The 15,575-nt window shown below is 37.9% G+C and overlaps 1 protein-coding gene across 4 annotated transcripts in view; it reads right to left on the bottom strand.

Moving 5' to 3' along the window:
- Nucleotides 1-11,771, bottom strand: part of AHI1 (Abelson helper integration site 1) — a 184,520-nt gene extending 172,749 nt beyond the window's left edge. For all 4 annotated transcript variants that reach the window (XM_012739468.3, XM_012739470.3, XM_012739469.3 and 1 more), the window contains exons 1-3: nt 11,492-11,771; nt 8,265-8,327; nt 6,638-6,762 (exon numbers count right to left, since the gene is read on the bottom strand). In XM_012739468.3, the coding sequence (XP_012594922.1) occupies nt 6,638-6,762; nt 8,265-8,274 (135 nt within the window). In that variant the 5' untranslated portion in view covers nt 8,275-8,327; nt 11,492-11,771. The remainder of the gene's footprint in view (nt 1-6,637; nt 6,763-8,264; nt 8,328-11,491) is intronic.
- Nucleotides 11,772-15,575: the final 3,804 nt, after the last annotated feature.

Below are 15,575 nucleotides of genomic sequence, written 5' to 3'. Positions count from 1 at the left end.
ACCTAATTCTTTAAAATATTTTTAGTTAATCTTCCTTTTTTTATTCTTTTTCTTTAACTTTAGTCTAATTTTGTCAACTAAAGAAATAGTCTACTGGAGATTATTACAATTGGGCTAAACTTTTTTTTTTTTTTGAGACACAGTCTCTCTCTGTTCCCCTAGCTAGAGTACCATGGCATCAGCTTTGCTCACAGCAACCTCAAACTCCTGGGCTCAAGCGATCCTCCTGCCTCAGCCTCCTGAGTAGCTGGGACTACAGGTGTATACCACCGCACTCGGCTAATTTTTCTATTTTTAGTAGAGACAGGGTCTTCCTCTGCCACAGGCTGGTCTCGAACTCCTGAGCTCAAGCGATCCACCCGCCTCGGCCTCCTAGAGTGCTAGGATTACTGGAGTGAGCCACCAAAAATGTAAAAATTTGGAAACACTTGATATACATAAAGTGCAACCCTTCTGTAACATCTTCTAATAAAATTTACTGATTTGTTTCCACAGTAATCTCTACTTCTGGAAAATTTACTTTTAAAGATCTTCAGGATTTTTGCAGTTTCTATGTATGTAATATTTACCTGTTAATTTTTCTATTTTTTCTCCAATATGTTGTAACTTACTGTTTTTAGTTATAATGGCTGATTTTTGTGTACTTCTCTTGCTCACTTTCAGTTGACTCACACAGGTTTTCTAATATTAGCATCTGAACCATCAATAATGATCATTTGTTCTCCTAAGAGTCATCTAGTTGCCCATACTATATACCCATATAATAGGGAGCCGGCACAGCACAGTTGTCATAAACACAAGATGTAGAATGAGTAGGGCCTAGATTCATTAGTATTAGTTGTATGATACTGGGTAAGTTTCATTACTTCTGTGCCTCAGTTCTCCAGTCTATATTGATTTTATAGGATTCCTGTGAGAATCAGGTGAGTTAACACATGAAAACAGTTATTATAGTACATGGCATACAAAGATATAAACAAATATTAATTGAAAAGAAGCCATCATATTATTTATGTTTCATGTCTTATATTTACCAAAACTTCAAGAATATTAAATAATTATGATGAAAAGAGATCTTCTCTTATGGGTCCTGATTTTAAAAGAAGAACCTGTAGGTTAGGTGTCTACAGGTCATCCATGGGCTCTCCTCCCCTCTTCAGAGATATCCATGTGTGGATCTGCATTTTCCTAGAGCCTCAGAGGGTGTATAATTTTTCATACATGACCACCAAAATGTTTTTTATAAAACTATTAATGTCCTGTTTCCAATTCAAATATGATGGCTTTTTTCTTTGTTATTTTATAGATCATAAGGTTTTTATTCAGTTTATTTGTACTAACATTAATATTGACTGATACCCAATTATTAAGCTATAATTGATTTCTTGGGGTGAAAACTATCTAGCTGAGATGGATTATTCTTTTAACATCACTTATTTCAATTTGCTTATATATATTTTTTTCCTTTTATTTCATCATATTATGGAGGTACAAATATTGCTAGGGTTATAAACATTTCCCCTGCCCCCCCCCATGTGTCCAATCCCCTGGTGGTGTGCACCACACACGCCATGTAAGCATACACCCCTTTCCTCCTCCCTCCTCCCACCTGCCCACCACCCGATAAGTTTTGTTTTTTTTTTCCTTTTTTGTTTGCTTGTGTTTTTTTTTACATTTTGGTTACATTGTACATCCTTGCCTCTCCCTAAGAAGGGTTAGAGTTATGCCCTTCCTCTCTAAAATCCTCACCACATCCCTAAGATTGGGTCCCCCCACCCCTGAATCCCTGGTGAGCATTGCCACCATTTGAAAACCATAGTTTTAATCAGTCAGTACCAATTTGATGGCGAGTAGATGTGGGGCCCATTTTCCATGTCTTGTGTCACCTCACTTTGGATAATGGGCTTAAGCTTAATCCAGGATAGCATAAACGGTGCTAGCTCACAGTCATTTCCTAGGATTGAGTAATATTCCATTGTGAGCATATACCACATTTTAATTATCCACTCATGAATTGACGGGCACTTGGGTTGTTTCCATGACCCTGCAATAGTGAATTGTGCTGCCATAAACATTCGGGTGCAGATGTCTTTAAGGTTAGCTACATGCAGAAGAGCGAATCAGGATCCCTACCTCTCACCTCTCACAAAAATTCACTCAAGATGGATAATAGACTTAAACTTAAGACATAAAACCTTAAGAATCCTAGAAGAAGATGTTGGGAAAACTCTATCAGATATTGGCCTAGGTAAAGAATTTTTGAGGAAGACCCCCAAGGCAATCACTGCAGCATCAAAAATAAACAAATGGGATCTGATCAAATTAAAAAGTTTCTGCACAGCCAAGGAAACCATCAGTAGAGCAAATAGACAACCCACAGAGTGGGAGAAAATATTCGCTCTCTACATCTCTGATAGAGGTCTAATAACAAGAATCTATCTAGAACTTAAAAGAATTAACAAGAAAAAATCAAACAATCCCATCAAGAAATGGGCGACAGAAATGAAAAGAAACTTCTCCAAAGAAGACAGAATAATGGCCTGCAAACATATAAAAAAATGCTAGACATCTCTAATTATTAGAGAAATGCTTATATTTTTATTTAGGGCTTTTTTCCTTTTAATATATATTCACAAATGAGACAGATCTTTTTTTTTTTTTTTTTTTTTTTGAGACAGAGTCTCACTTTGTTGTCCAGGCTAGAGCGAGTGCCATGGTATCAGCCTAGCTCACAGCAACCTCAAACTCCTGGGTTCAAGCAATCCTGCTGCCTCAGCCTCCCGAGCCGAGTGGCTGGGACTACAGGCATGCGCCACTATGCCCGGCTAATTTTTTCTCTCTATATATTAGTTGGCCAATTAATTTCTTTCTATTTATAGTAGAGATGGGGTCTCACTCTTGCTCAGGCTGGTTTCGAACTCCTGACCTCGAGCAATCCGCCCACCTTGGCCTCCCAGAGAGCTAGGATTACAGGCATGAGCCACTGCGCCCGGCCGAGACAGATCTCAAGTTTCTTTTTAGAACTCTCATTGTCTGTATTTTTTGCACACTTGTATTTTCAAAATTTATGTAATTTTGTTTGATATTTTAATAATCTATTTTAGAACTTGCTTTTTAAAATAAGCTTAAACCATTTACATTTATAGTCACAGCTGAGTTTGCTCTTATTTAAATTTCTTCTTTCATTACTTTCTGACTTTTAAAAAAATCATAATTTTTTCTGATGACTTAGAAAGTATAATAATCTATTTTATATACTATATATTCCTTGTTTACTTATTTCAAACTCTAGGATAAAATAATAACTTTGACTATCCCTTGGTGTAAAAGTAATAGCTATATGATTTTTTTTCTTCCTTTGCGAGCCAGGAGGCTTTGCTCAATCTTTGAAAACAACCTGGGTCTGTTATCTCACATTATCATAGATACATATCTAATATAAATCTTTAGGAATTATTTTTGACATATATAATAATTGAGAAAGTTCTAGATATTTAACTGATTTCAAGGCTCATCCAACAGTATTCTGAGGTCATATTTTAAAAAAATTTTTATTGATATATAATAGATGTACATATTTTGAGGGTACATTGACATTCTGATACTTGTGTATAATGTATAATGATCAAATCAGGGTAACTGGGATATCCATCACCCTATTTGTCTTTTCTTGTGTTGGAAGCATTATAAATCTCTTCTAGCCATTTTGAAATATACAATAAATTATTAACTATAATTTCCCTATTGTATAATACTAGAACTTATTCCTGTATTTTTGTACCATTTAACAAAGTTCTCTTCATCCCTGCCATCATAAATTTTCTATTCTTAAATTCTTAACTTTGATTCATGTCCAGAAACGGTACTACTTCTTCAACTGATACATCTTCAATATTAATAGTTTTTGGTACCCTAACACCCACCCCAGGAGTGAACACTGGTAATATTTTCTGCTAACTCACATTTGTTTACTATTGCTCTCAGGAATGACTGACAAGTGACTAGAATCCTTGTATTACAATTTTCCCCTCAATACTCCATATTTTTTCATTGTCTTTTGAATCTATTATTTTTAGAGAGAAGTCTGAAATACACTAGATTTTTTTAGATGTTTGTAAAATTTATTTTTCTCTTAAAATAAAAACAAAATGTTTCTAGATACAGTTCTCATCTCATCAATTTTACCTAGAATGCAAGATGATCTCATCTCTTCATAGATCTTTTTTTAATATCAAAAATATTTTTTCTTCATGCTTTTATTGTTTCTACTTCATTAGCACTTCTGGGAATACTTACTTTTATTTCTATTTCTATATGTCCTCATTATTTATTATATCTTTTATTTCAGTTTCGGCCATTTCTTCTCATGGAAAAGTGCCTCAAATTTGTCTCCAACATTATTGATTAGATTTTTCCATGATGCCAATTCTACTATTTTATGCCGAGATATAGTTTTAAGGAAGCAAGTGAAGAAAGAACATGGACTTAAAAATTGGAGAGACTGTGGTCTTAAATTCCACTTATCCTAATTTTGACTGTATGACCCAGGCAAACTACTTATTAGCCTCTTTGTTTATAAAATTTCTCATGTGCAAAATAAGAGTCCCAACACCCTGCAAGATTAATATGAGAATTAGAAATAATATTTATAAAGTTCTTATTACAGTGCCTGATTTGTAATTGGAACATAATAAGATGAACCTACCATTATTATGACTTCTCTTATTGTGGCTTTTTTCTTTAATTTTATTTAAGATTGCTTCCTTTTTAATCTCAGCCTGTTCTGTACATTGGACTCCCTGCTCTTGTTTCAAAGAGGTCTAATCTCTTCAAATTTTATTAAAATAGGTAATATTGAGTTGTGGTTAAGAGAGGAGATTCTGCAGTCAGACTGCCAGTGTCTGAATCCTGGTTCTACCAATTACTATATAACTTAGGGCAAGTTATACAACCTCCATGATCCAGTTTCCTCTTCTACAGAAATAAAATCTCATAATTTTGTTATTTGTATTAAATGAGTAAATATATTTAAAATGCTTAGAACAGTGCCTGAAAGATAGAAAACACTCAGGTACCTAGTAAGCAAAAGGAGGTATTCCTTTTCTACTTCCTAAAGTTAATCTTTTTAAAAGTATTATATTTTCCTCTAAGTCCTCCAGAAATATTCCCTCCTTTTGAGCTAGAAAATCTCTTCCTAAATATTTTTTCCTAGCGTACTTATTTCTAAAAGAAAAGCCGCCTATTCAGTCCTGGTATTTATTAAGAGAAGTTGGGTAAATTACACTTAGCCACTTCACACTTGTGTGCCCCTCAACATCTAAACTGGACCTTAGGTGAATGGACAAAACATTTGATCATTCCCTGGTTATCCATTTGATTTAGAATTCTTGGCCTAAACTATATCTTGTTCATAGCTCATAACCAACCCCCAATTCTCTAACAGTGAAAGAAAATATGAGCTTCTTTGACCAACTGGGTCCATAAAAAGACTACGCAGACCACTGTTTCTAGTTTCTTTCTGCTTTTGCTTGATAGAATCCAGTCCATCTGAGGAAAGGGCATATACCAATATGCTATGTTCTATCCTTCATATTCCATTATTCCCTACCATATTATGTACTGGTGCCAGAAGAAAAAGCACATTCTATTTCAGGGCAGCATTCACTATGGGAGATCTAACCTGTCTAATTCTGTCAGTAGTTCTAAATTGGTGTGGAGTAGTATACTGGTATACTTTGAACCCTTACACGTATGCGGCTGAATTCTGGCCAACATTAGTACTTATTTCTGCCTTGCTTCAGTATATACTCTTATATTGGTGGCTGCCAGATAGAATAGTAAAATGAATGGGTATCATGAAAAAAATAAAGGGGTGAAACTTGCTACAAGCAAAACATAGGATGTATAATCATCATAAAACTCCTGCTAAAGAAATACTATGTACCATTTACCAGTACTTAGTTATTTTTTTGTGTGAAGACACAAGAGAGATTATGGTCAAAGCAGTAAAAAGTAGAACTGAAGTAGTGAATAGGTGTAATGAATAGTTCATTAACTGTGGATGCTATTTCAGATTCTTTATGATACCATGGGAATCAGGTTGTAGATAGATGCTGATTTGTTTAGTATTGCTTCAGATTAGGTTCTGTATTTTTAATCTCTTCAAGTATGCTGCCAAAAATCTTTCATTTGAAAGTGTGCCTCAAGCATAAAGGATAATTATTGCAAGGCCAATGATCTTTCCTGGTTCTTCTGGGTAGGATCACATAGAATAGTTTAAATAAAGACAAGCTACTGAATATCTGAAAAAAGATATTTCTTCCTAAGTTCTTCATAATTCTGAGTTAAAATTTTTGATTTTCTTCAAAACTGTGTATCATGGCTAATTTTGACTTTATTCATTATTCCTGGTAATTCTCACCAGTGTGTCTATGTTCTTCAGGTAGAACAGCACTGAAGACTGGACTCCATACTCCCAGAGTGATGTTGATTCTAATATAAACTTTATTTTACCATGTGTTATTGACTATGACATAGATTTACTACTTTTAATTTCCAAAATTCCTTAGAATTTTAACATGAAAGCCACAATTTTATGTAGATATGTCACTAAATTACCAAATGATCAATTACTCACTGAGATGTTTTCTCTAGATTTGGCAAGTTTTTTCTTCAGTTTTTTTCGTTCATGTATTAGATCATTGTGGATCTTAAGCAATTCTTCAAAGCGAACTTTGGTTTTTGCTTTTGCTTCACTCTCAACTACAAAAGACAAAGACACATCATTTTCTAACAATTTTATTATAACACATACCTGAATTACTATTACATTAAGGAATACAGTCTTGTAAATACCTGTATGAGTTCTCTAGCTACATTAGAACCAGTCTCTCCATCTTAAAATACTTTTCCTTTTCACTTTGGTGATAACACACTCACCTGTATTCCTCTTATTTTTTTGGCCACTCCTGCTAAAAATAAAATCTCCTTTGCTTTTAACTTATGATACACAACAGCATCTACCACTGTTAGTTACATGTTATATGATTTTAGACAAGTTACTTAACATCTCTAAACTTCATTTTCCTTATCTGTAAAATCACAATAATCCTATGTCAAAGACCATTTTGCATGAAAAATGGCTAACCTGCCTATGCCTAGCCTATAATCAGCATTCAACAATATTAACTGTCGTTTTCTCCTTTAAAACATAAATTAGATCATGTTATTCTCCTGCTAAGACCCTGCAAGTTTTGCATTTCACTTAGCATAAAATAAAACAAGTCCTTCAAATGCCCTGCAGGTTTTGCACTTCCTGACCTGACTATCTCTAAAGCTTCAAATCAATACAAATATCCTCTAGATACTTACATTCTAGCCATACTGCCCTTCTTGAAACTCCTCCATTAGAGCAAGCTCCTTCCCACGTGAAGCTGCTTCTACATGGAGCAAGCTTCCTCTAACTCCTCACTTGGCTGATGGTAAGCTGTTTAAATGTTGCCTCTAAAATGGAACATTTCCTGACAACCTTATCTAAATTTTCCTTTTTCTCACACAGCAGGCTTTTGTCTTCCTTCATAGCACTTAACCCAAATGGAAATTGTACAATTATGTTGATATCTATCTAAATAACTACATTGCCTGTCTCTCCCACTAGACTCTGTAGTTCATAACTATATCTTTAGCTACTATCATGAGGTATGGCAGAGTAGGTACTCAATAAATACGTCTTAAATGAATAAATGCTGAATGAATGAATGCCCCAGAGCAAGTGTTGGCATCTTATGACCTGTAGGCACCTGTGTTTTTATAAATAAAGTTTTATTGAAATTAGACATGCCCATTTGGTTAAGAATCGTTAGGACTGCTTTCATGCTTTAATGACAGAGTTGAGTAGTTGTAGCAGAGACCAAGCCTAAAATATTTATTAGCTAGCCTTTTAAGAAAAAGATTTCCAATGCCTGCTGGAGAGTAAGACATCCAATATTGATGATAAAGAATAAAAACTAACAATATGTTATAATCATTATTTACCTTGTCCAGTTGAGTCCCAAACTGCCATATACTGGATATATATACTAACCTTAATCACCAACATTAAATAAAAAATTGAATATAAAACTAATAAATATCTCTAAATATAATATTTGGTCAATGACATCTACTTTATTCATTAATCTGCTAAGAAAAACCCTTAACATAAAGCAAACAAAAATAAATGTATAAAATATGAAGTTTATACATAAATTTCATAAAAGTCTTACCAGTGGGCATATCTCAGCTTATGGAGAGCATTGAGAATGTAAAGTATTAATTCAACCAGGATCCTATTAAAACAAAGAGCATTTATTTGCAATATGAAACTTCAAAATAAGAATTATTAAAATATTCTCCATGCAAGATTATGTCATTATATTTCTACTTCATTAGGTTTATACTAATAAAGCTATATTCACTTACCCCAATCTTACACAAATGACTTGAATACATTTGAATCAGCTTAGGGTCCTGAAATCAAGTGAAGCCAATTGGATCATATTTGAATAAAGTATTTCATATATTTGAAATGAAAAACAAAAATCATTTTGAAAGGCAGCAAACATCTAACTTGGTTTGTTAATAAACTTTTTAAACTGTTTTAATGGATTAATGAACATTTCAACATGCTCTTGGGACTGACTTTCCCAAGAGCATACACTATTGCACTATTGCCCATAAGCATAGTAAACTATGCTTGTGGGAAGCGCCCTGACAGATAATGAATATCTCTGTACCTGCCACTGAAACTTCTGCTACAACAGAAAAGATTAGCACAAGCATTTGTACCACCTTTCTGGAATAAATACCTAGGTATGCATTATTGTGTGTCAGAGCTACTCAAAACCATGGAAATTCCTGAATTACCAATTTTATTTAAAAATGGAAGCATGTGTCTAAAATAAACATATTAATTCCCACATCAGGACACAATATGCATAAATTTTTAAGAATAAAACTGATGACTGCCACACTTAACACACACTCCGTGCTCTAGCCATCTGTAACTACCTGCAGGACCTCAAATGTGCCAAACTCTCTTGCCTCTGTATTATTTGTATCATTACACAAACACCCCTCTCTCCAAAAAAATGCCTTTCTTCCTTTGTCATTCTATACAAACTCCTCATTGTTCTTTGCCATCACATGCAAATGGTACCTTAGAGGTGGGAGAGGGAACAGTCATCCGAAAGGCAGATACTGTGTTTCCCCAAAAATAAGACCTACCCATAAGCCCTAAGCAGGATTTCTAAGCATTTGCGCAATATAAGCCCTACCCAGAAAATAAGACCTAGTGATTGGCGTGGCTACACAGTGTATCTGCTCAACCCATGCATTTCGTAGTGGATCACTAGAGACGACAAGCAGCCCTTCTCATCTGCCCCATGAGAGTTCTATTGCTCAACATCTCGACATGAGAGATTGGGGCTAATGGTTCTAAAGGAAATAAGAGTCGCAAGAAACTCAGGATGGAATTCGGGGTTTGGAGAGTTATGATGATGTTCCAGAAGAAGATGATTTAACTCTATTTGAATAAATGTAGATTGTTGTACCGTACTTAAAGAAAATAACACATCCCCTGAAAATAAGCCCTAGTGTGTCTTCTTGAGGAAAAATAAATATAAGACCCTGTCTTATTTTCGGGGAAACACGGTACATGTGAAAACAAGCTATGTATAATGTAGCACCATGTATGGCAGTAAGAGCCCTCCTTAAGCTCTCAGAGTCCCTTGATCTTCATACCTCACTCTACTTCAACCCTAAATTTTCACTACGGTAAAATGTTCTGCGAACCCCACAAAACTGCTAGCTTTTGGAGGGCGAGGCCTATGCTCTCTTAATTTATGTATCCCCATTAAAAAAAAAAAGGCAATAATAATGGTTCTAGAGACAAAGTCTCAGGCTTGAGCTCTTATTCTGTCGCTTACTGATGTGTGGCCTTGGGCAAGCTACTTAACTTCACTAAGCCTTGGTTTATTTCTTGCCTGGGAAATAATAAATTAAATGATACCTACTTTATTGTACGAAGAAAAGAAAGTATCAAAAAGCAAAGTAATCAGCACATTGCAGATGGCTCAATAAAATTACTTTATGTCCACTATTACTGTATTAAGAATAAGTAAATAATCATATAATAAATAAAATACATGATTAAGTAAATTATATATGTAGATTATTATTTAGTAGTTTAATGTACAACTGAATAAACACTAATATTATTTAATGGTAACACAGCAAACACATTACAGAAATAATCACCTCTAAATGTTAATGTGTGCTACAGTAAAAAACATTATAGAATTAATGACTAATGTTTGATTAGTAACATTTTCTGCAAAAATTAAGGTCAGACATAAGACATTCCTGAATCTTATATATACCATTATTTTAAAACTTCTCACTCACAAACCCTTTTACAGGAGCTTCTAAGAGACATTGTGTAGGAAAATTATTAATAACTGGATTACATTTCATCTCATTTTATTTTTCCCTGACCACCTGATTATCAACCAATATGTGATCAAGGGCAGAAAAAGCTGAGAGACTTGGATATTTCACTCCTTTACCGAATTTTACAGCAAGGAAAAAAAGAGACAAAAAACCCTGCATACATAATTCAATTAATAAATGAACAATATTCATAAATTAGCAAGATTCTTCATGCATAAACAAGATTCTAAATTCACAAATATTATTCTTCATAAACAAGTTTCTAAATATGGTTTAAAAACATTTTTGGTATTTGAATTTCTTTCATTTATTCTTTCATAAATTTTCCCAGAGTCCTCAGAACTAATAATCTTCTTCCCGAAAGCTCAAGCAATAACAGCATCGCTAACGCAACAGGTGAAAAAACTGTTAGCATATCTTTCTCAAAATAAAGAAAAGCCATATTTTCACAGATATTTTCACTGTAATGCTGAAATGCAGCACAACCACTTATAAGGATTCCTAAATAATCTACGATTTGTTTTCAATGTTTACGCATATCGAAATGACCCTATTATTACAATTTGACTCTTTTCTTATAAATGTTAAACATCGATCACCTTTTCTGAGATGTAATTAAGAAAGCTTTTTGACAGGTTCAAGATTCAGCCCCAGGTTGACACTCAAAAAGGAAATAAACATAGTACGACAGTGGTCTAATAGCTTTTAAACCAGAGTCGGGAGTTGGAAAGGCAAAGATTGAACTCACTGTCAGAGCGCCATGCTCAGCACTCCCCAGACAAGGAGGCGAGAGAAGGGAGCGGGTAAGTACGTAGAAGCAGCTCAAAAACCGTACCCCAGCACCCTCCCCCGGGCGTCCGGCCCTTCAGCGTGCGGTGGCGCAGAGCGGCCCCCGAGCTCTCGGACTCGAGCAGCCCTCGCACAGCCGCCCCCCAAGAGGGCCGAGGCAGGCCGAGCGCCGGGCCCCGGCTCCCGCCACCAGCGGCACCCACAAGGTACTCACAAAGAGAAGTGCGCAGAGCCGTCGGTCCCGCTCGAGCCCACAGACCCCGCGGTGCGAATCAGCTCCCTGCCCCAAACAGGGCGGGCCAGGAATTAAGCGGCCGCGCTGCCAGCCCAGCCGCCAGCGACCCTGGCTCTGAGAGCGCGCCCGTGCCGCAGTGCGGACAGCGCGCCGCCCGCTGACGTCAGCGCCTGCCTACGCCCCGTTCCCATGACAACCGACGCGGCCCGCGTTCCCGGCCTGGACCTCCGCCTACTCGCGGCGGCGCAGCCAGCGCCTCAGCGCGGGGAGGGGCTGCTTTGCGTCTTCAGCCTGCCCGGGCGCGCGCTCCCGGCGCTCCCGCCTCCGCAGTTCTGGAATAATCTCCCGTACCTGGAGCGCTAAGCAACCGCGAATGCGCAGGTGCCCCTCAGAGCCTGAGTTCATCTCCACCCGAACCCCCCGAAAATGCGCTAGGCGCCTCAGAACTGTAGCAAGCACCGGGAGGTACTGAGGGGGCAAGGCGAGGTGGGAAGGCTGTCGCGGAACTCGCCAATAATGAGAAAATATTGAATGTGGCAAAGAAACACACTGTCACACACACCCCCACGCGATCGCGCCCACAAAATAGAACATAGTGTTAAGTGTGGAGATTGAAGAGTTGTACTGCAGACAATATCTTAAGGAAATTACCCACGATTCGCCTAGAGCTGAGTTATCTCGGTATGTGTGGAAAACACGATGTGTGGAATACAAAACAAAAGTGAAAACGTCATCTTTTTCTACACCTAACGCCCCCACCCACTTTTCTAATTTCTGCCACGGGCGCCATCTTTAACTCCTAATCACCAGGGATGGAAAAGTGCGAGAGGCGTTAACTCCTCGATTCTTATATCGGAGGCCATTTTTGGCAGTTGTAGCCACGCACTAAAACCTGTTGCTTCATTTGTACAGCGAGAGAGTTATGTGTGGAGGCCAGCATTTCCGTTCTCATTGGCATCACCACAACTTACAAAGTGTATCTCATGTTTCTCCAAATCCTGTGAGGAGACAGTGATAAAGATTACTAATCCAATGGGTGCCAAACAGCCAGCTGTTCAGCTTTCCACCCTAAACCTTCTGCCCTTCTAGATTTCTATCTTAAGCCAGTACCATACCGGCAGTGTTTTAGTAAGATACATGTAGAGTATCCTAAATGCATCTTACACCAAAGCATATCCATCCTTCCTTTTTAACTTCCCCAGACAACCCTTCACCAGTCCCCTAACTCCAGTTTTGACTCCTAAATTTCATTCTCCACATTGCTACCAGAATGACCTCACTAAAAATGCAAATACGATAATGCCAGTCTCCTGCAGAAAATTCTTCAAAAGCTCTCTGTAAGAGAAAATCTAATTACTTTGCCTAGGACACAACATGGTTTATCTCCCTGACTAGTTTCATCTCTCATTACCTTCTTGTTTCCGTTTTATGCAACACTGAATTATGTGTAAGACACAAAAACAATCCATACCCCTTTATGCCTCAGTCCTTGCACATATTGTCCCCTCTTCCTGAAAATACACTCCTACTTCTCTATGTCTCAGCCCAAATGTTGCCCATCCTTTGAATCTTAAGCAGGTTGACTAACTTCTTCAAACATTCCTGTTATGTACCCTATTAAACTTTGGATACTCATTCTATAAATTACGTTCTCACGGTTGGCGTTTATTTTCTCTATCCCTAGCATTGTATCCATGAGATAGTTGGCACTTCATGAACATTCGTTGAATGAATAGTAGGTGACATGTATGGAGCTCTTTCTAGGAGCTATGTGTAGGTGTTTTATGTACTTTTCATCTGTCCTCACAACTGCCGTTTAAGTACCCACATTTACAAAGAGAGGTTATAATTCTCCTTGTTCATTCTTAGTTGGGTATTATTTTCAGAACGTATTCTCCAGACTTGCTGGCATGTACACCTGTTATCTCTTGCCTCAACCTTTACAATAGTTTACAGAGGAACAGTGGAGGATCAGGGAATATTTCATAGCAGAATTGACATTTAAGTAAAGAGCTAAGTAATGTGTAGAGTTGTCCAGGTTGGGAGATTTTCTGGGTAGAGGAAGGTGAAGTATAGTGTTGTGTTGGGATTTTTGTTGTTGTTGTTGTTGTTTTACACAAAGTACTGTAAGTTTTATTAAAAACTATTACTTGAGAAAGAAATCTCCTTTCTACAAATAGCATAAAACCGTAGAAGGATGAAAAGATTTGGGAAAGCTTTACAAAAGCTTAATTCCAACCGTATCTTCCTAAGGTTGGTGGCAAAGTGTATTTCCTTCCTTCTCTGGGATATCCCTGTCTCCCTCCACTATCATCTCGTCTTGGTGGATAGCGACCAGGTCCCACTATCATCTGATGATACTGGTTTGGCTGGAAGGCTGCAGTTTGGGTTCGGAGCATCCAGTTCCATGGCAGCAGAGGTTCAGCTCCAACACCTCTGTCAAATCTTTGTGGCTAGAAAAGAGGAGGACCTTGCAAGAATCCTGGGGCCTCATATTTGACATAAGTTTTAGAATCTGGGCTTGTCCTCTTAACAGTGCCTGTATAAGTTTCCCTGATAAGTCGCAGGTGGTGGTGCAACACTGTTGTAAACACCAGTTCCTGAGCCTCTTGGCATGATATGGCCCCAAGTCCTGGAGGCTGCCTGATCTAGGTGGACAGGTCGCCGGTCCCAGTTAAAGCCAAGCTAGGGCTTCCACTGCTGTCCATTGCTGGATTTTTCCCAGTCACTGGGTTTCAGTACTGCTCTGAACCGCCTCGAACGCTGCTGGTTCATTTTAGCACGTGGTGCCATTCCATCTATTGCCATATAGAGAAGTCGTCTTGGTCTTACAATATTGAAAAGTCTGTCAATGTACTCAAAAATTGCAAACATCATTTCATCTTCGTTTTTTGGTGTTGGTTTGTCTTCAGGATAAGTACAGGAATGGATGATTTCATTCATATCCAAATATAGATTATCAAATTCCACATCATTAGGATTAGGTTTACTGGCGTCAACTGGAGTCTTTACACCACTGCATTCCTTTGGCGTGGCAGGTGAGTACTGCCTTTGAAAACCAAGGAGAGAGGAAGGCATGATGTGCCCCTGAACCTTCCCCGTCCAGAAATTGTAATAAGAGTACAAAAAATCAAACTCGGATGGAAGCACAGAAACGATAAAAATAAAACTCTAGAATGGCTAAAAAGTCTACCTATATGTTAACAATAAAAAGTGCACTGTTCCTCTTTGGGGGGTGTACTTAAAAAAAAAAAAGTGCACTGTTAACAGTGCATCCGATAATCTTGAAAATTTCAACGAGCATGCTGTCCAGCTGTCGGGGCACATAGAGAAGGGAGAACTTATCAGACTTCCTTCTCATCTTAGAACCTTCTAACATGTTGCTTTCAGAGTAAGATCTAACAAGTGTAACAAATGGACTCGCATGCTAGGAGAAAAGCTTTTAGACACGGATGGTAAACAAAAAGCTCGTCACCAGGATTATTTCACAAGGCAGTTAAAGGCCGGAATCTGTCCCGGCCCGAGGGACCTTCTGTTACTCGCGGGGGCGAGGGGGACCGTGCCTGAAAGAGATGAGCGAGAGAAAGAAACGAGACCAAGCGAATGGTTGTCAAGGTCTGCTTTACTTAGATTCTTAGTAGGTTTTATAAGCATACAGAAACAAGGAAGTAGAAACAAAAAAATAGAGTGTTGACGATGAGGCTTGGGTCTGGGTTAATTAGCCCCAATCAGCGTCTTATCGGTATCCTGTTTTTGACTGGTTACTCATCTCTAACCTGGCAGGTGGTCGGGAACAATTGCAGTCAGCATACCCTGGAGCATCCCGTGGTCAGCACGTCATGGGATGCATTCTTCTCAGAGCTATAGCTGGAATTTTCCAGGGCGAAGTCCGTGCGTAGGACGAGTCATAGGAGAGTTGAGGGTCTTTGAGGGTCCTTGCCTCTAACAGGAATCAGCACCCGCACATCCCTAATCAGTTAACTCAGCTGATCAGGGAGGTATGGCTCAATATCCTTGGCGCTTCTTCAGAGACACAAAATGAGCGGTCTCGAGAGGAAACAAA

The sequence above is a fragment of the Microcebus murinus genome, chromosome 5, assembly GCF_040939455.1.
Source record: "Microcebus murinus isolate Inina chromosome 5, M.murinus_Inina_mat1.0, whole genome shotgun sequence".
In the NCBI taxonomy this organism is placed as follows: Eukaryota; Metazoa; Chordata; class Mammalia; order Primates; family Cheirogaleidae; genus Microcebus; species Microcebus murinus.
Note: the sequence above shows the minus strand (reverse complement) of the source record. Positions and strands in the feature narration are given on the sequence as shown.